The 20,654-nt window shown below is 49.1% G+C and overlaps 1 protein-coding gene across 1 annotated transcript in view; it reads right to left on the reverse strand.

Annotated features, from left to right (window-relative positions):
• Positions 1 to 6,873: 6,873 nt before the first annotated feature.
• SLC2A13 (solute carrier family 2 member 13) overlaps positions 6,874 to 20,654 on the reverse strand; it is a 112,776-nt gene continuing 98,995 nt past the window's right edge. The window contains exons 7-10 of the mRNA XM_040978883.1: positions 20,016 to 20,141; positions 10,678 to 10,799; positions 10,431 to 10,583; positions 6,874 to 7,531 (exon numbers count right to left, since the gene is read on the reverse strand). Of these exons, the coding sequence (XP_040834817.1) occupies positions 7,305 to 7,531; positions 10,431 to 10,583; positions 10,678 to 10,799; positions 20,016 to 20,141 (628 nt within the window). The 3' untranslated portion in view covers positions 6,874 to 7,304. The remainder of the gene's footprint in view (positions 7,532 to 10,430; positions 10,584 to 10,677; positions 10,800 to 20,015; positions 20,142 to 20,654) is intronic.

A 20,654-nucleotide genomic window follows, 5' to 3' on the forward strand; every position in this document is an offset into this window, starting at 1 on the left:
GTACCGTGTTCGCTGCTGATGTCAACAGCCATGCACAGGGTCGTTTACAGAGTGTGGCTTTTGAAGGCTAGATCTGCTGTTGTGCTACTGTTTCTGGAGGCGCTGGGCTTCCTTCCCAGTCCAGGAACGTTTTCACTGTTCCTTTGCTGGCCACAGGAACGCCAGACAGACTGGGTGCATTGCCTTCGCAGGTTCTTTATGCTCTGTGCATTGCAGGTGTCAGGGAGCCACACGGGCCTACGGCAGGTCCCTTGCCCTTACACGGGAAGTGAGGGGAGTGCTCTCCTCCACCAGGGATGCACGGAAGGCTGTAACACAGACTGGCAGAGGTGTGTGGCAGGGGAGTGCGGTTGGTGAAGGCAGGCTTGAGCCGAGACCGACGAGAGCGGGCAGGGCCGTGCGCACACGAGCCGCAGTGGGAATGAGTGGGAACAAGGGGCCGTCGCCCCCGCAGACAGTCTGCGGTCCAAGCCCGTCACTGCTGCTGCCGCCCCGGTGGGTGCACCATTTACAGGAGCACATCCAATTCCTTCCCACCTTCCTAAACTACTGTGTGCTATCAATCACCCGAGAGGGGTTTCTTGGAAAGATGGTGTTTCAATAAGCTTACAGAGAAAGGAATTAGATGTTTGTGTTGCAAAAAAAGATGTTTTGAGATCCATGCATATAAACGGGGGTTCTGCGACAAGTTTATGCAAAACACCCATTAGGAAAAAAGTATGTTTAGATTTCAACTTCCACCAAAGTAAACCCAGCTTTTAAATTCTGCACAGACTCTGTAAAGCATTATGCAGTTGTGTCCCCAGAGACTGGTTAAGTCGGTCACTGGTTTGTGTTTGTCATCATCTCAATGCAGGTGCCATGAGGGTGAGCACTTCAGTCTGCAGCCGTACTGCTCGGGGCATCTGGTGACCGCAGGATCTGCCTGCTCACGCTGGGCCCCAACTTCCTGCTAAGAAGACAGAACTTGGTCTGCATGCTGACCATCCGAACGTAGTGTCTGAAGACCCAGTGGGAAGATGAGCAACATGTTCAAGGTAAAAGCAGGCAGAAGCGATCTTATCTCTTCAGCATTTCATGATCCAGTGGTGTAGTTGCAGTGGTGTAGTCTCTGTAACAATATGTTCTTAATTTCAGTGTAGCCAATTAGTGAAGATTTAGTGACACTGCTTTAATTTGGAGAAGATTTACAAAATAACTTTGTAAATACTGGAAGGTTTTTTGGTATCTTACTGAGATTCTCTTGAAACTGTTTCTTTCTTGACTGGGGCCAAAGGAAATGAAGCATGTAGCCCTGTTGGTCTGGCCCTGTCAGAAGACTGCTCATTTTTTGGGTAGGATGTTTCTGGAAGAGGTGGAGAGAGGAAGGGGGTCAGGGGCCAGTGCACCAGGCCAGCTGAGTCCAGCAGAGAGCAGCCATGGAGGACCGTGTGCATCTGCTCCAAGCAGGGGGATGTTAGCAAATCTTCGCCTGATCTGAACACTGAGCTTACACAGCTCCTGGATGGGGAATCCGAGAATGGCCGAGTGTCAGCAGGCCCTTCTCAGGTGCCACTCTCCCTTGTGTTTCATGACTAACTGATGTAACAGCTCAGGTGTGAGTGGACAGTGAGCGGTGAACAGTTTAGGGTACCAGACGTTGGATGGAAAAGCTGGGATTCAAGTCTAGATGGTCCAAGCCCGTCTGGCCTCTCCAGGGGCCACACTGCCTTCCCCTAAGAGCCTCTGACTGCAGTGTTCAGCTGTCTCCCTGCGCTTTGGGTCAAGATGAGGAATGGTTTGTCAGCACATTCCTTGTGCTGTGCGAACGCCATCGTTCTGTCTTTGGTGTGTCTTTCCAGGACCTGCTGGAGAGGTGAGCTCGGTCTGCTCACTGGGATGTTGTGAAGGGAATTCTTCACTTTGAAAGGCAACCATGTTTACCAGATTGGACAGTTAAATGAGAGATTTAAAAAGGGGGGGGATTTATGTTTATTGGAAAATCAGATTTGTAGAGAAGAGATGAGACAGAAAAACCATGTGCTGGCTCGCTCCCCAAGCAGCTGCAATGGCTGGAGCTGCGCCAATCCAATGCCAGGAGCCTCTTCCGAGTCTCCCATGGGGTACGGGGTCCCAAGGCCATCCTCGACTGCTTTCCCAGGCCACAAGCAGGGAGCTGGATGGGAAGTGGGACCGCCAGGATTAGAACCGGTACCCATATCCTGGCATATGAAAGGTGAGGACTTTAGCCACCAGGTTACTGTATTGGGCCCTTTATTTCCCCTTTTTCAGAATTGTTTATTTTCATTTTATTTGAAATGCAGGGAGAGACAGACCTCCCATCTGCAGGTTCAACTCCCCAAATGCCTGCAACAGCCAAAGCATGCCCAGGCCAAAGTGAGGACCCCTGGATTCAATCCCTGTTGGCCATGAGGATTTTTCTGACTGCTGCTGAAGACTTGCATAGTCCAGGTGAGTGGACAGTTAGTGTGCAGCTCAGGGGATGTGTCCGGGTCCTTCTCGCTGGAGGACTACTGGCCAGCCTGCTGACACCGGCATCTTTGGGCAGGTGTCCCACCCCCTGTAAACCTTTGCATGATGGGGGAGGGGAGCAGGGGTGTAGTGGCTCCATATCTCCTGGAGCCATTTGTGCTGTGGACCCAGCAGGGCACATGCTGAACCATGGAGCCTAGTCTCCTGATTGCTCCTATCGGGTGCCAGTCTGCTAAGCAGAGCCCTGGCAGGGGCAGATGGCTAGATGCCCAAAGAAACCATGCCTGGCCTTCCAGGCAGCTGTCCTTGGTTCATGCTGACAACCAGATTATGTGCTACTTAAAGGGCTCCTGAGCACTGCTTGTCAAAGTTTTACATCTGAGAATCATTCCTTTGAACTTTTAAGAGGTGACCGTTCACCTGCCCTTGGAAGCAGCGGGCATCATTAGAAGTAGCACTGCATTAATCAGAAAGGCAGGTCATCTTTGGTGATGTTTTTACATACTGTGTAAGTAGGTCCCAATATTCAAGGAAGAGAATCCATGAAAATAAAAAGTGCCAGGGAGATGAGTACTGAATTGTTTTAGCTTTTATTTGATTATTTCCATATACAGTTTGGTCACTGACACTTTGCTTTAAAAAAAGATTTAAATTTTATGTAAATATTGAATTTCAGTAAAATAACTTAAAAAACATTTACATGTATATCACTAGATCTCCATAAAATATACACTACTTTTGATAGAGCATCTATTGGGATGAGCTGGATGGCAGTGGTCCGTAGAGTGTGTGTGAGAGCTGTCCCACATACCTCGTGTGCAAGCAAGTGTTTATACTGAACTTGCCGGGACATGTGAACTATTAAACACTACCGAACATGCACTCACAAATGAAAATATGCACTTTGAAATACGTGTATTTTTAAAGCATAAAATCATTTGGACTTAATCTAGAAGTACATTAGAGCCTCAAAACAGAAATTTGAATATTTGTCACAAAGGAAAGATGCGACAACATTGAGTCGGAGTCCAAATGCTGCTGGGGGACACAAGTAGGATACTGGTGTCTACCTGGCTGTAGATATATTTGTGTATTTTAGCTTTTAAATGAGATGGAATGATTCTGAATAGGCTGATTTTAAAACTATACGAAGTACAGGATTTTAATTTAAGGTACCGGTTAGCTGCATGGTCCATTTCCTTTTATCATGTAGACGAGGAGATTAAACACATGAGCTTAACTGTCCAAAACAAAACTGACCCTCACTGTTAGATGAAGATACTTAACAGACCACTCAAACAGAACAGACCGCGTCACATTTGGTACATACGATGTAAAAATTTACAGGAATTCTGTTACACTCACGAGCCAGCGAGGAAAACACCTTCGTTCCACTCTCACAGAACCCCTCTCTGCTGATGAATGGGACAGATTCCCGTCTGTGGACAGACGGCCTTCAGGAAGGCGGGAGCAGTTTGCTGTTTGGCATTTTAAAGTGACTGCTGCTGTCTTCTAGAAATAGCAGTGTTGCTCGCCTTAAAGAACTCAACAACTTAGACAACGCCGCAGCCTGGACCACTGCACACCGCATCAAGCCCACAGTGCCCTGCGCGAGGCGAGGAGACAGACAGTGACGGGGACAGGACATGGGAATGACTGCTGAGAGTAAGTGGGAGTCTTCAGAGAAGCCACGCAGGAGCTGTACAGCTCACCCATAGTCCAGGCGTGCACATGGCATGAATTCACTGTCAGCCTCTTGCGTCAGTTACTTCATTTCTAATTAGTGAAAATGTGTGAACCTGGCAATGGAAATCACAGCGTGATAAAAGATTCAATATAATTTGATGAATGGGAAAATATTTTTGATTCTAAGAAAACATCTCATTTTATCCTTATGTCCAAGGGGGGGAAAAATGATGCTGGAACTCGCATCGCATCACAGTGTTCATGAACTGAGTGTCTCGGAATAGTGAGGTTCTTCTATACCTGTGGTTAGTGTCATCTAAAGCATCACCCCGGAGGAGACTGGATGACCACAGCACAGTCCGTCTTACTGTGCTGTCTGTAAGCAAGAGACTAAGTCACAAGCTTATTATTTCCCTGATTATTCTTCCTATGTATAACAGATATTGAAATCGTTTGAAGTGATTTCTCAATTTAGTCTTACGTACTAACACCTGGTTCAGTGTCAAGTACTGAGAGTTCATGGCGTCCTGCAGTGTGTTCTGTCAGGGAACCACTACTGCCTCTGGGAGGGAACAACACTTCAAGTGGAAATGTGACCTCTTACTGATCATTTTTAATATAGTGTAAAATACCTAAATAATCATGTTTTGGGTAATGACTGACTAAAGTGCAACAATTAAAGGCCATCAGGAATATTTCCATGCAAATTACGTCTCCTGTTAAGTCCCCTGCAGATGAGCCGTCCTCACTGTATTGTCCTGGTGACTGCGGCCCACTCAGAAGGAAGCCCAGACTGCCAGCTGCGTCAGTGTGGAAGGTCACGTTACTGCACAGTAACGTGTCCTGTCTGCTGATGCCTTCCCGTTGACAGTGGCAGCCCAAGATGCTGAGAACTTAAAAGATGTGCAATATAAAAAAACTTGAAAATCTTGATTTTTTAAAATATACTATTTTAGACTTTGGCGAACATTTATAACATAATCGTATAAGGTTCTTCAAGTAATTATTTGTTTTTAAAAAGTTATAAATAATTCTTATACTGTGCCTCTCCATCTTGTACTTCAAAGACATGGAGTATTACCTTTAGCACTATATATAAATGACGAATAGTCCTTTGAGGAAAGGGCAGTAGAACTGTGGCTGATTCTCTGTTCCCTGCCTTTACGAAGACAAAGCTGAGAGCCTAACTTTCTTACGTCAGGGAGAACAGGCTGTGTCCTCTTTAGATCAGAGTCCAGTTGCTGCCTTAAATTTTCTGTGCATCCGCCCAGCTGAGGATAGAAATATACAGTTAAGGCTATCCGACAAGAAAGAGAAGAATTGAGGCAATTATTTGGATAAAGCAGAAAAATAAAATTTTAAAGACAGTACTTCATATTGTTCTAAGTATTTTTCTCCCCAAAATATTCTGATTGTGCCACAAATAGCTCACTCTGTGTTTCACTTTACCTTATATAAAATATTACACACATAAAAAAATTTCTTCAGGGATAAGAAATATCAATAGATTATTTTTTTTTCTGTTAAAATTTCTGGGGAAAAATCAGTATTAATATCCCCTTGGAAACAAATATCAAAGCACCTACTTCAAGGGGAAAACACTCTAAAATGCTGGATTTGTTTGTTGTATGAAATTACCAAAGGAAGAAGCTCTCTCTCTCGGCTGACAGGTGCCGAGGCCCCGACGTGACTGTGTGAGTACCTCTGGGGATGCGGACAGAGCTGACAGGTGCCGGGGCCCCGACGTGACTGTGTAAGTACCTCTGGGGACGTGGACAGAGCACTTGCTGCACCCCCAGCCTGGCGGCTGTTAGCAGCACTGGCCAGACCTTCCAGGCAGACAGCAGCTTGGAGGCCGCCAGTAATTGTGCCATTTTAGAGAGTACCTTGGTGGATGCACAGAGCCACACTCCCTGCTGGCCAGATTCGCAACCTGCACAGGCCTGTGCATGCCACATCATTCTTAACAGAGAAGCCAAACCCTGTGAGTTTGCTGACGAATGCAGAAATAGCAACATAAACCTTGCTGAAATGTAGAAAACCAACATTTCCTATCGACATGCCCTATACTGTAATTGTTAATTTAAGAGCAATAAAAAAATCTCAATTTTTAAACAAGTAGGGGAAAAAAATCTGAGCCAAGTATAAGAGACAGACAAATCTTTGTCTTCACCAAAGAAAAATGAAAAAAGTTGTGGAAAAGGAAAATGAGGTTGTTTTTAAGTTAGAAAGTAAGCAAGTGTAACTGAGTTCTAGAATGAAATCTGACAATTCCCTAGATGAGATTTAAGAAAAGGAAGAAGCAAGCCCCGCTTTGGCAATGAAATGTCAGTGATGGGATTCCTGGTTGATTTCCTTCTCTTAGGGGACAGCCAATGCTGCCGGCTTCCTGCAGCGCCAAGGAAGGCACCGAGCGGAACCGGCAGACAGCGGGTGAAGGGAGGATTTTGGCAGGAACAAAAATCAGCCCAGAGCTACAGGTCAAGGCTGAGCACGAATGACACTGACAGGTGCATGCCTAAGTGACCAACCAGTTAGGAATCCCCGTCTTTCCTTCCTGACAACAAACCATGCTCACCAGGCTTTGGCAGCACCTCATCACTGATGGGAGAACATGTGCGATGGAAACACTATGCAGTCTGCTTAGCTCCACCTCAGAAAACTCTGAACTGCAGGGGGAACGCAGTGTCTGGACCCTGAAGCCGACGAGGCAGCAGCTGCTCACAGAGAGGCCCTCCTCGGGAGGACGAGGACCGGTGGGCTGTGTTTGGAGCATCTCTGAGAATTCCTCACTAATACAAGTGTATGATAGGGCTGAGTTAGCATTGATTCCACTGTCACGAGCAATTACATCCGGCCGTGGGAAGCAATGGTGTAAACCCTGCAACCACTGCACAGAGCATTCATGCCAAACTAAGGGGAGGAAGCGTGTGTACTTGAGTAACAGTTGTTAGGTTAAAATCTGCACTGTTCTTCCTTTTTTATACATATTTTTGTGGGGAGATGTCATGATTGTATCTTCCTCCTAAAACCACGATTTCTAGAGCCTGGAGCCACTCAACACTAGACCGGCAAGAACCCGATTAGAAGCAGGGCTGCAAGTTCCCCCAGTGCGTTTTCATCACCAAGGGCAGGCGCAGCTCAAGTTACTCCACGTCCGAAGCGTCGTTGTCAGAAAGGTGGTAGTTGCTGCCCTTCACCCGGATGTACTCGATGTACCTGCCCTCATCCGAGTCCGACGCGCCGCACGTACACAGCCTGCTGTCAAAGAGGGACTCTATCTCCTCCAGCTTCTTGCCCTTGGTTTCAGGAAGACAGCCGTAGACGAAGAGCAGGCCCAGCGCAGCGAAGCCAGCATACAGGAAGAAGGCTCCTGCAACGAGAAGCCACGCACAGGGATGCTAAGCCTGGGAAGAGCACGGGTCGGCGTCCGTCCTTTGTGCATCTCGTCTCCGCCCCCACCCTTCCCCAAAGAGCGCCAGCCTGGCCGATCTGCATGTTGCCATCCTGTGTGTACCTGCGGCAGAGCTCAGCAGGCAGTGCCGCCCGTGCGGGGCCCTGCAAGTGCTGGGAGCTCGCCTCCCTCCTGGCTGTGTCTGTGCCCCTCCACACCAACAGCCAAGGGCTTACTCCTCAGCCTCCTCTCCAGGCCAGCGCAGTGATGGCGCTGCGGAGCCAGGGCCTCTGTGCAGTGTGTGTCCTTCCGGCTTCTCACCCCCAAGGTCTGGGAGTCAGCCCCGGCTCTCCTCAGGCAGCACCCTGGGGGTGGGCAGTCCCGGGGAGCCTGCCTTCACACACTGCTTTCTGCTAGCAGCCGTCCTTCCTCCTCGGCTGTGCTGCAGCACTCCCACGGGCTCCACGCTCCTCTGAGGCCTCAGGGTCAGCGAGCCCAGCCTGTGCAAGCCTGGGCCTCTCAGGTGTCTGCTGTTCTCGCACCGGAGGGAAGCCCTGGAGGTCCGTGCTGGGTCCTGCTGAGAGATGGTGAACCCAGTGCCCCGTAGGCACACGCACTAACTCCCAGCTGGCTGCGTTCTCCACGGGCCCCACACACACCTACAGGCTCGAGACACAGCAAGTGTCGTGTGTTGGCCCTCTCCACCTATTTCTAAGACGGTCTTATATCCTGACGGTGGAGACAACAGCTATGAATAATGAAGTATCTGGGAATTAGGCCTTCAGGATAGGCCATTCCTGAAAGGGATGAGGCCGATTACTAAGGCTGCAAGTAGAACAGACGGTCTCCCGTGAGGTGGGAAGAGCTGGGCCGGCCCTTAGAGAGTCTCCTGGGGTCAGCGCCGTAGTGCACGGTCGAGCCACTGCCTGTGACGGCAGCACCCCACGTGGGTGCCAGTGCCTGGCTGCTCCACTTCCGGTCCAGTGCCGTGCTAACACCTGGGAAAGCAGTGGGACAGCCAGATCACAACGCAGTCTGGGAATGAAAGCTGAAAGAAACATCTGTCATGAGCCTGTTCGGCAGGAAAGGGAGTAAAGCTCATTTGAGTCTTATATAAGGTTCCGGGTTAAAGACCTAAATGTACACCAACAAATCACCAGAGGAAAACCTAGGGAACACTGCAGCACATAGGTGCAAGCAAAGACTTCTTAGAAGGGATGTTAAGAGCACAGGCAGTTAAAGCCAAAACAAACAAATGGGACTATTTGTAATCAGGCATATACATAAATTCTCACAGATGAACTGTAACAGACTGGCATACTGGAAAGGAAAGATGTGTTGCCGTGTGCGTCTCTACTCCTAAATAAAAGGCCTTCCAATGAAACACGTAAATACACAAGAGGACACAAGACTGTCCACCTTTGCCTATACATTTAAATAGCACAAGATTAGTAATGCAACTGCAAGTAAGGGACTGTCCCACAGTGATGATTTGGGGGGAAGTGGTGGGAGGGGACAGCAGGAAGGAGGCGGGGACAATGGGAAGGAGGCGGGGACAGTGGGAAGGAGGAGGGGACAAGGAAGGAGGAGGGGACAGCGGGGAAGGAGGAGGGGACAGCGGGGAAGGAGGAGGGGCCAGCGGGAAGGAGGAGGGGCCAGCGGGAAGGAGGAGGGGCCAGCGGGAAGGAGGAGGGGACAAGGAAGGAGGAGGGGACAAGGAGGGAGGAGGGGACAAGGAAGAAGGAGGAGACAAGGAGGGAGAGCCCCAGTCCCACAAAGCAGCATCACAGAAAACAATCACGAAGAGCCAGCCTGTGCCTGGATTACACACGGTAGCAGGCAGAGGCCCCTGCGGCTGACACAGCTCTCCAGGATACATCTGGCCACACGCACTCTACACACAGGGTTGTGCTGGTGATAGCTTGGCAGTGGACTTACCGAATGGTGGTGGGGGCTAGGGGAGGGTAGCAGACCCGTGTAAGCAATGCTGGTTAGGAAGCAATTCAGATTCTGAGACCTTACACAGAAGACCGAGTCTCTCTGAAGAAGAACCCCACCGAGAGGCACGCTAACCAAGCACGCAGGTTATGGAAATTAATAACATGTAGGTGATGCCTGGGGCAGTGCGGTGCATAGCGGAGGGCTGGCCTGCCAGGCCCTGTGCCTTTGGGTCACTGATGCCAGCCTGACACAGGGCATCATGAGTGAGCACTTGGCCATTAAAATGGATGGCAGGAGCTCTTGTGTAACCTAGCCCACAGCTTCCACAAACAATGCTTTTTCCGAACAGTAGGACGTATTTTGGCCTTTAGGTATGCAACTGGTCACAAGAAGCAGCAAAGCTGAAGAAATAGTTTTTGTGTTCATATCATAGCATGAAGAAGAGCTGGTGAACTGCACAAACTCCGGCCAGCGGGTGCAGGGCTGAAGGTGCCACATATGCGGCCGGTTCCAGATGCAGCCTACTCTGCAGCACGCTCCAGCTGGCCGCTGGGAGGGGACGGACGTTCACAGTGGACACACTGGGCCTGTGCAGGAGATGGGGGAACTGCAGCCCCTTGCCTCATGCCCATCGCTCAGGCACACTTCGCCTCGGGCCAGCGGGATGCCCTGCAAAGCACTGCGATAGTAGTGGACCGGGTCTATTCCTGGCCCCGTGGGTGGGCTACAGATCCAGGCCTCCTGCCCGTGGGGAGCAGTGCTGAGCGGCCAGGCCCAGGAGGGAACCCCCCCAAGGACGCTTCAGAGGCCTCTGGGGGACAAGAGCTGTCCTTTCCCCCAACCCCTGGAGACACTTCTAACAGCAAAAATACCTGCAGTCTGTCCATCACCAACGGCATCTAGAGGATAAAAGGCTGCAGCGAAGCTAGCCTCCTACCGTGGTAGGTGAGGTACTCCGCCACGTGCAGGAACGTCAGGGACACCAGAACGTTGAAGATCCAGTTCACGCCCGCCGAGCACGCGTTGCCCGTGCTTCTTGCCCAGAGCGGGTACACCTCAGAGTTCACTGTCCAGGGCATGGGCCCCATGCCTGAGGAGTGGAAAATACAAGGCATTTGAAAACTGGTAGCTGTGTCCTCGCAAAAGGGATTCTGGCACACAACAGCAGTCCCAGGCTTGCTTACCAGGGGCAAAGAAAACAAGGTACAAGACGAGGCCCAGGAGCGCGGTCCACGAGTAGGGGGTGGGGCAGAAGTTATAGGCCCAGAACACTTCTTCCGTTTTGAATTTAGTTTCATTTTCACACCTGAAAAATAATTCAATACATGTATGAACATGGTACTCCAGGCACAGTTGCAAAAATCCAATGTGGTTTTGATGGATGTGTGCCAGGCCAAGGTCGAGAGGCTAGAACTCCGTCAGCTTAGTCCACTTGGGTGGCAGGGACCCAAACACTTGGGTCATTCACTGCCCATTCCCAGGCCCATGAGCAGGCAGGTGGAACGGGGACAACTTGGAAATGCAGAAGCTGGGACTTGAATCAGCATTCCAACATGGGGTGCTGGCACTGCAGACGGTAGCTTAGTCTGTAGTCCAACAACATATCCCACATGCTAAGTTTTGAGTTTAAGCTGAATTTTCTGTCCAAAAAGTATTTCCCCATAGTAAAATCTGCCTTTACAAGCTGTTAAGAACCTGAATAACACTAATCTTTCCTGTTCTAAATAAATAACAATAAATATTTTGTGATGGTATCAACAAAAATGTAAAGCGTCTGAAGCATCTGTTTATTTCGGGTTTTAGAATCCACCTTCAAAATTACCAAATGGGAGGAACTTTCTTTTTCTTACTTTCAAGTTAATGCCTTACAAATTGTGAACGTTTATTTACAGTTTTATCTATTGAAGACATGTTGTTCGAGATTTTTCAAGGGAATGTTATTCTGAAATGTTTTTAGTCTTGAAGCAAACCAGTATCTTCATGCTGAAAATAAACAACTCAGCCAGTCTGAGATCAAAACCACAAAAATACCATCAAAAATAATTATAGAATAAGGTCCGTATTTAGATACTAGAAGAGCAAATAGCACAGGAGTCGCAGTTGGCACAGAATTCGTGTTCTAGTACTTGGGAGACAGCCAACAGAGAAACAAATCGTTCTGGAGAACGATAATGACCATGGGGCTGTGGGGCACAACTGAGCCATCAGGGAAGCAGCGCTGGCCCGAAGGAGCCCGTCACCTGTGCGACTGCACCTGGCCTTCCACGCAAAACAGAACCCACATCCCTTAATGCCCCCGTCAGTTTCGAAATCCTCAAGTTTTTAAAAGTGGCTTTCAACTTTCATTTTGCACACACTGAATCTCAGAATCTGTAGTGAACGAGGTGTGGACGACACACAAGAGCTAGATTGTGCAGGTCCGGGGAGGGCCTCCACGAGAAGGAATGGCCGCTGCAATAAGAGACCAACAGAGCAGCAGCGTGACCCATGAAACCAGCGAGCCGAGTCCCCAGCCATCCTGTACCGACTGCGTCCTATCCCAGGGCACGAGCCCAGTGGGAGAAGCTGTACAGGACACGCCTGCCCACAGGCAGTGGCATACGGGAGATTGGGTCTGTTCTGGTGAGAGGTCAGGCTGCAAAGCAACTCACAACGCAGCTAGGGGCTCTTGTACCTGTGTCTGTGGACAAGAATGACACAAATCAATGGATAGAATGTCTGCTCTTACAACCACAGGTTAAATGTCCCACTTGATCACTGTTTCAATGCTGTTTCAAGGTCACTTAGGAATGTCCTATGAGAAAAATGTACATTAGAAGTGTGTTGTAGGACATACATGTAGCCCTGAGACGGCAGCTCAACCTCAGGGGGCGGCAGCCAAGACGATGACATTGGAAAAGAGCCCTCGCCACCCATCCTTTCAAGCCTCCCGGGGTGACTGCACAGACCATCTTAATCCTTTTCGGATAAGGAGTGAGGCAGTGTCACCTCCACGTTTCCCACCCGAAGCAGACAGCACAGGGCAATCATGCGAACACGTTCTGTTACTGTAGGTTCAGTTCCCATGTTGGTAACAGTTCCGTGGCCCAGACAGAAACAAACACAAGGCATTTTCTGGAAGGACAAGCTCTCATCCTATGGGAGTTCATGGGTAGAGCCTGGTGGAAGTGAGCTTGTACGATGACAGTAGTAAACAGTGGGCTGTTAGCAACAGGCAGCAGGTGGCAACAGCCACAGCAGCTCCATGGCACGTCAGGAGACCTGCAGCAGCCAGACTCAGCAGACCTGAACCAAGCAAAGGAAACTACCGAGCTGAATGAATGGCCTGAGAAAATCCCTTAGGCCTTGGTGCAGACAAAAAAGAAAGGCATCAAGCAGAGATTCGGGGGCATGGAGGGCACAGCACGAGGCTGGCCTTGTGGTGCCGTACACACAACCACTGCCTGCAGCACTGGCATTCTGTATGGGCATGGGTTTGAGTCCCGAATGTTTCTATCACAATCAAAAGACCAGCTACCTGATAATGTGCTTGAAAGGAAGCTGAAGATGGCTCAAGTGCTTGGATCCCTGCCACCACAAACTTGGCATCTGTGTTGGAAATCAATGGGCCATTGATGTACAGGATAATTTACTGTTCCTGGACATGTACACTCTTGGACATGGGATAGAAGCATCTCAAGCAGTGTCATAATTACTATGTTGCTAAATTTATAAATACTTGGGAATTGTGTAAAAACTTATTTTCAAAGATCTCTTATGAGTTACAAGAATACACACACACACACACAAAGTCCTAACCTCTTGGCCCCTTTATTGTTGTGAAGGGCCCCTCTTTATCTTTGATGATATTCCTTAGAATTTCTGTCTACTACTAACAATACTCCATCTCTCACGTGGTCAGCATTTCAAAAGCAAGTCAGTTCTGTGCCTTTCCTTCTAACCTGTCTTCACATGTACACTTTTTTTTTTAAAGACAATAGACAGTAATAGTTTGTTTTCTCATCTAAAAGATTGGGGACTCTGCCTTTTATTTGAAATTTCTAGACCTTTTATATTTCATATAAATTCTCAATACATTTGGCTTAAATATAAACCATCTGTTTCTTTAACGTTTACTTCATTTGATTTTTGTTAGCCTGTTTGGGCCAACACAGCAGGGGCTTCTTTAGAAATTAGTTATTATTTCAAAGTCAAAGTGATACAGAGCAAGAGCGAGTGAGACACACACACATACAGAGAATGAATCTTCTGTCTGCTGCTTCACTCCTCAGATGACTGCAACATTCCAGGCCGTGTCAGGCTGGAACCAGGAGTCCTGACCTCCATCTGGGTCTCCTATGTGGAGTGGCAGGGGTCTCAGCACTTAGGTGTATTAGCAGGGAGCTGGATTAGAAGCAGAGCAGCTGGGACTCAAACTGGCACTGCCATAAGATGCTGGTGTCACAGGCAATGACTCCAGCAGCAGCTATCAGTATTTCTCAGGACTCCGGAAGTTGGTAAGTCCAATGACAGATACCCTGAGACTGCGCATTTAAGTATTCACTGTTATTTTAAAGACATTACAAACAAAACAACCTCAACAGCCAGGGACAGTTGATACCAGACCCTAAACACACATGAAAAATGTGAAGCCGCAGCTGTCACCAGGCCCTGTAGGGGCTGTGGAGATGCCGCTGGTGCCAGAGGCGGGTCCTTGCCCAGAGTAGCCAGCATGAGCAAGCTGCACTGGGGATACACCAGCGTCCATGCCCCTGCAGTTTGTCCACGCCCGTGGAGTCTGTCCAGCCCTCTTATCTCTCACACTATCACTGTCTTCCTGGTTCTGCTCAGCCCACTCAAGTTAGCACTCTTTGCTGGTGAATATTTTCTGCCTCTATACAATGCAACAATTGCCTCCTACAATGATGCCCTGTCACTGAGAAGTCAGCTCAGGACAGCAACAGAGGGAGTGCAGACCTTAGCGTCTCAACTGGAAGGGAAGCTGGGTCGCTTGGGAGACACAGTGTTTGTCTAGATCTAAGGTGACCAAAGGAGGCTCCTGGGACGCTGCCACACACCTGTTCTGTGATCCCCTTGGCAATTTTTGCAGGTGTGTCTAATGGGTGGGCCCTGTCCATTCCTACCCTCTCCATCCCATACTCTGCCCAGGCTCAGCCAGACACAAAGCTTTGCTGCCATGCCCTAAGCAAAGATCTCACTGTTTAGCGCATGATTCAACAGGCAGTGCAGATGGAGATGAGTTTCACGCACATCTCTCCGACTTTCAGGCGTCACTTGGCTCTGTTCCTCACCTTCATCTCCCTGTTCTTCCTAAAATTCTGGCTGCCAGCTTCCTTGCTTTCTCTCTCTCTCTCTCTCTAAGATTTATTTTCTGGGAGTCAGCACGATGCCTCAATTGGCTGATCCTCCACCTAGAAGTGCTGGCATCCCATATGGGCACTGGTTCATGTTTCAGCTGCTCTACTTCCCATCCAGCTCTCTGCTTGTGGTCTGGGAAAGTAGTGGAAGATGGCCCAAAGACTTGTGACCATCTGCATGGGAGATCCAGAAGAAGCTCCTGGCTCCTAGCTTTGGATCAACCCAGCTGTGGCTGACATGGCAATTAGGAAAGAATCAGCAGATAAAAGATCTGCCCCCTTGTTTTGCCTTTCCAATAAAAATAAATGAATCTTTTTTTTTTTTAATTTCGTATCTGAAAGGCAGAATTACAGAGAAAAGATATCTTCCAGCTGCTGGTTCACTGCCCAAATGGCCACAGTGGCTAGAGTTGGCATTAGCTGGAAGCTTCACTCAGTTCTCCCACATCCCTGGGCCATTCTCCATTGCTTTCCCAGGCACTTGAGCAGGGAGCTGCGTTGGAAGTGAAACAGGCAGAACTCAAACCAGTGCTTATGGGGGATGTGTGCATCCCAGGGGAGGCTTAACCACTGAGACACAAGGCTAGCTACATGGCCGCCTTATTTCCAAGCCAAAGAATGAAAAGCTCACAGACCTGCATCCTCAAGTGCTTTCCCGAAACCCAAGGTGATGGTGTTGCTCAAGGGGCAGGCGGCCGTCTGCAGCCCACGGGAGAGAGGCCGGGCGCAGGGTCAGAGCGTTCAGGAAGCACAGCTTCCCTTCCAGCCCTCCAGCGACAGCCAAGGTTAATACATGCCATCTATTTCCAGGAGTTTCCCAAGTTCAAAAAGCAAATTAATAATTTATAAATAGTCTCAGAGTTTGGAGATCTTTTTTCGTTCTCATTTATGCCGAGAAAGTTAAAGCAAGACACCGAGACCTGGGGGGAGGTTGGGGAGGGCGGAGGGCAATTCAGCAGTACCTAAAAAATACTTAAGTCATGAAGACACAATTTGTCAATATCTGCAAGGCCGCATCCTGTACCTGAACCACTTTGCCTGAGTCTACCATAAGTGTTTGCTCGGACACACTGTGAACGCACACACTTTCCTCAACATTCCTGAGCTAAGCCGAGTGTGCAGCACATGCTGTCCTTCGCTTGTGCATTCATAAAAGGAGGGTTCACTTCTTCAACATATAAAGTCCACTTGTGTAGAGCTGCTGTCTCTTACCCTCCAAACCTTACAAAGAACATCCCAGTCTTTAATACATTTTGAAGGGCATGGACCATGGTGCCCAGCTTCAATGTTATGAAACAACTTCAGGAAAACAACCACAAGCCACTGTGTATTTCCAGGTGCAGGTACAGCATCCATGCAAAGCGTCAAGTGCTATTCTGCAGTTGCATCTACCAATAATTAATCGTAAGGAACTGGGAATATGAGCATATTCTAGCAGAACTTCTTTGTATCCATATTTCCCCTTAACTCATCTATTCTGTAACCAAAGAAAAGGCAAAATTTCACACCTTTTCATTTTTAGAAGGCTTCAGGGCACATGTGCCCCTTAACGGAAAATAAAATTGGCTAATCCTGGGCACACCTTAAGACACCACTCACTGTCCTGCAGCCAATGAAGACCTTTCACCTTCCAGTGAAAGGCATCTGGAGGCAGCTTTCCTGGGCACCCTGGGGACAGATGCTGTGTTCTGACATCATCTCTGGAACCTGCTTGGTACTGGGTAATGTCTGCACATTTCACATGATCCAAGCTGGGTACTTTGGGGCACAGATCCTATTTAAGACCATGTAACGCACATGTCACCAACCCATCCACAGTCCTTAACACATTTCCAAATGCTCTGCTTTGCCCTCTACCTGTTCTTAGCACAATTTGTTAGAATGCCCCCTCCCTTTTCTCTTGTAAATCTACAGCCATTCACATGGGGCCCCACTGAGGTTAACAGCACCGTACTGCCTGCAGCAGAATCCCCCATGCGTAGGCTGTCTGGTCACCCTCTTTCCTGACTGGCTATGGAACCTGTCTGTACTGTACCTTTACTGAGTCACTTTGGGGGTAATGAGCTTCCTTTGATAAAAGGAACAATGGAATTTCAACAGGTGACACTGAAGGAGCAAACCAACACAGAACTCCGAGGGATTTGTGATGGCCAGCTGCATTTCCTGCCACCCCACGCGTCTGACTCAGGTCAGCCGGGTTTCTTCACATTGTCTTTACTGTGTAACCAAGCCAACAGTGCCTCGTATCTGGGGATCCCTTATTGCATAGAGAAATACAACTACGTCAAGTCAGAGTTTAGCACTCTTGAACCTGTACGCTCTGGCTTAGAAATGATACGAATTGGTTTTTGCATCCTTTCCCAGGCCAGGGCAGGCACATAAATGAGACAGAATGGACCAGGGAAATAAAACCCTTTCCCCTCAAGTGGCAGCAGACATTGTAAACAACACACACTCAACTACGCAACTGTTATTCATCTCCAGTTAGTTCATCTTTATTGTCTAAGCATAAAACCATGCTGCTACCAAATGCTTTTTTTTTTTATTCATAGTAAGAGAGAGTGCTGCCTTGCTTTGTAATGATCCAAAGTCATTACCAAGCCCAGGATGCACACGAACTCACTCCCTGCAATTTCCACTTTTATGAAAACGTACCCCCGCCCCCTGCATCGCCATCACGCCTGCACGCCCAGCTCTGTTCTCGCATGTGGTTCCCATCCCTGTTCCTGCGCACTCTGCCCCACAGCCTCGTTTCTACGTGTGACACCTGGGCATGAGACCGTACCTCTTTCTTACAACAAGGACCTTGGGGTCTCCTTTAATCTTCTGCAGTGAAAACGCGTAGACTACAAAGCGAGTATGAACTGAGGGGGGGGAATAAAGAGCACAAAAGAAATCTAAGATATGGGGGAAAAAGGCAGTGAAATGCAATTATCACTGGGACCACTTGGCTAAAACTGGTAAAACGTGTCTTAGATCTGAATGCTGTGCCCACTTAGACATTGGACAACTGTGTAAGAGAGAGGGAGCGGAAAGCGAGAGGTGCCCTGGTTTGCTGACCTGAAATCCTCTGTAGCACACAGCGTGTCAATGCTGCCAAAGAGAAGGCTGCTGCATCCAAGTTGTGCACATGAAAAAGTAGCAGCCCCAAGGCACGGGGCCCTGCAGTGATTTCTGGAAAAAGGAGAAGGACAGACACACCACACAGCTGCCGTTCAGGGCAGGCGTGTCCTGCCAGGAGGAACGCACAGTCAAGTCCCCTTTGAAAAGTAATACGGACTAAATCATTGTACAGTGCCATTCGACCTGTATGCTGCTCAAAAGACTTCTGCTTTGCTTTCTCTGACTGGCAGTTTGCTGACGCACTTGGTCTTACGCCATCACCAGATACATGCTCTTCTTGCCCTGCCAGGAGCAGCTCTGTGGAACTGTGCTGGGCACTTCTCAGAACAATTTTGAAAAGCATTCTCAATCAGCCAGCACCGATCCGAGGCTCACAGCAAGGCCCTTGCAGCACTGCTGCGCTACCAGGCACGGCTCATCACCAAAACCACAAGGAACACGGCAAACTGACTGTCGGAAATCAGGCAGGGATGAAACACAGAGGGAGGGCCGACTGCAGGCAGCAGGCACAGCAACAGGAAAAGCACGGAGGCAGGGACTCCTAAAGGGTCTTCCAGCAAGGGGAGCAGGTGGACTAAATCTGCTTGGGGAGAGGAGACCAACCGGGCAACAGGCGGGGGCTGCAGCCGAGTGTCTGCTGAAGCAGGGAATATACCGAGCTATTCCAGCACTAAATGCTACTTCACAGGAGACACACACTGAGCCAGCACATTCATTTGTAAAGATCCCCGAAGGCGGTCAGCAGGCCTGCCAGGTGAGCATCCAATGGTTTTGTCTTCCAGAAGGCAGTTGAGGGGTTATAAGGATTCCGTGGCTTGATCTTTCAGCAAGTGCCGAATGCAATCCAGAAAGCTTGTTATTGACATTTCTTAGAAACACAAGGAAGACAAACCCAGCGCAGGATATCCTTGCACAGGGCTTGGCACTTCCCTAATGGCCTTCAAGGATGCACTTATTTAACCTTCACAGCAGCCCTATTATTCAACACAGCAGTGGGATTTGGCCCACTTGACAGATGCCAGTTGGGGCTCAAAGAGGGCCAGGCTGTCCCCACCACTGACCAAGTAAGAGGGCCAGGCTGTCCCCACCACTGCCACTGACCAAGTAAGAGGGCCAGGCTGTCCCCACCGCTGCCACTGACCAAGTTCGTTGGTTCTGCAAATTCTCTGACAACCACTACTGTTTGTCTTTGTGACTCTGGACTTCTCTCTCTCTTGCTCTCTCTCCTCTCTCTTTTCATTTCCTGTATTGCTGATCTTGCTGAGGCTGTCTCAGGAACCCCATTTCTGTCTCACTTTGCATCTTGGCAGGAAAGAGTGCAGGAGTATGGATCAGAATGTCTGACCGAGAAACTGCCTCAGTTCTTCACCCTGAAACGCCTCTTACTAGCTAAACCGGAGGTAACGGCCAGCGAAGGCCAACCTTGGCGGGAGAATCACAAAGCCTGGCTGGTATTTTTTCTGTTTCTGCCCAGACACTGAGCCACTCTTAGAAGATTCCCTGAGCATCAAAGTCATCTTTGTTCTCTGTATTTTTCCTACTCAAGGGCAGCTCTGTCTCACTGCTCCCTACAGCAGCCACAGGCCAGGGACAAACGGCGTACAACCACCACAACAACCTAAGAGTGAAATGGGTAGACTCATTTTAACATAAAGGAAGTGAAATGCATTTATCGCAGGAAGCTATCCACACTCTGCTGTATTATTTCCCACACTCTGTTGTGAGGCTCTCAGACTTCTGGCGAGGGGGAGAAGATGCCTGCTTCCATGGGGAGACTTTCCCAGTGAACCTAGAAAGCTGCAAGTGATCGCAAACCCGTGCAGTTATTGTTAAGCAAAATTCAAAATCTTCATAATTCTAGACCAGGAACTGTTGCATCTCACAAGGCCAGGTGGTTTGGGGTGCAAGTCTTTGGAAGTAGGGCCTACCTCTGTGCCCCTGCGTGTGGGAAGTATGCAGTGGCAGCAGTCACCACACCCCAGGACATGGGAAGCAAACTGCAGCTCCCTGCCTCACTCTCCAGCAGTTTGCAAGTCTCTTACCTGCCCCAGGCTGCCTCGCTGGTAGACGCCGCATCGACAGGAAGGCAGGAAGAGTCGACAACAGTGGATTTGTTCAGCTTGTAGCAGAAACCACAGTTTGGATCCAGCATGCATTCATCGCAGTAACTGGGAACAACAAAGATTTGTGGTCACACATGCAGCCATGGCAGGTACCCACGACACGATGGAAGCGGTGTGCAGCCCTGAGTCGCCCACTCTGCTCCGTGGTTGGGCTTGGGGCCCTGGGACAGGGCAAGTGGCAGGTGTCGAGCTGGATCACAGATGACCAACAAACCAGTCCTCCATCTCCCCCTTACCCTACAGCAATTCTGGAAGAGAGTGCAGGCTGTGACCAGAGGACCTCGGCACAGCTGTGTTCAGCTGTCACAGGGTAGATGAACGTCTGCTTTTCTAAACTGCTGACATTTGTTTCCAAATTAGACTGGCACCTCCTCGCCTGTCAAACTGTATCAAAGCATTATGTTTTCCTGATTGTCTCTTCTAGATATCTCTTCTCTTCTAAAAATTGTGTTGCTAGGTGTTTGATTTCAGTTGAGACACTAGTTAGGATACTGGTGTCTCAGAGCCTGGATCCAGTTCCCAGCCCTGGCTCCTGACTCAGGTAGTGGGTTCCTTCTT

The sequence above is a fragment of the Ochotona curzoniae genome, unplaced genomic scaffold (assembly GCF_017591425.1).
Source record: "Ochotona curzoniae isolate NIBS_2020 unplaced genomic scaffold, NIBS_Ocur_1.0 contig_2927, whole genome shotgun sequence".
NCBI lineage: Eukaryota > Metazoa > Chordata > Mammalia > Lagomorpha > Ochotonidae > Ochotona > Ochotona curzoniae.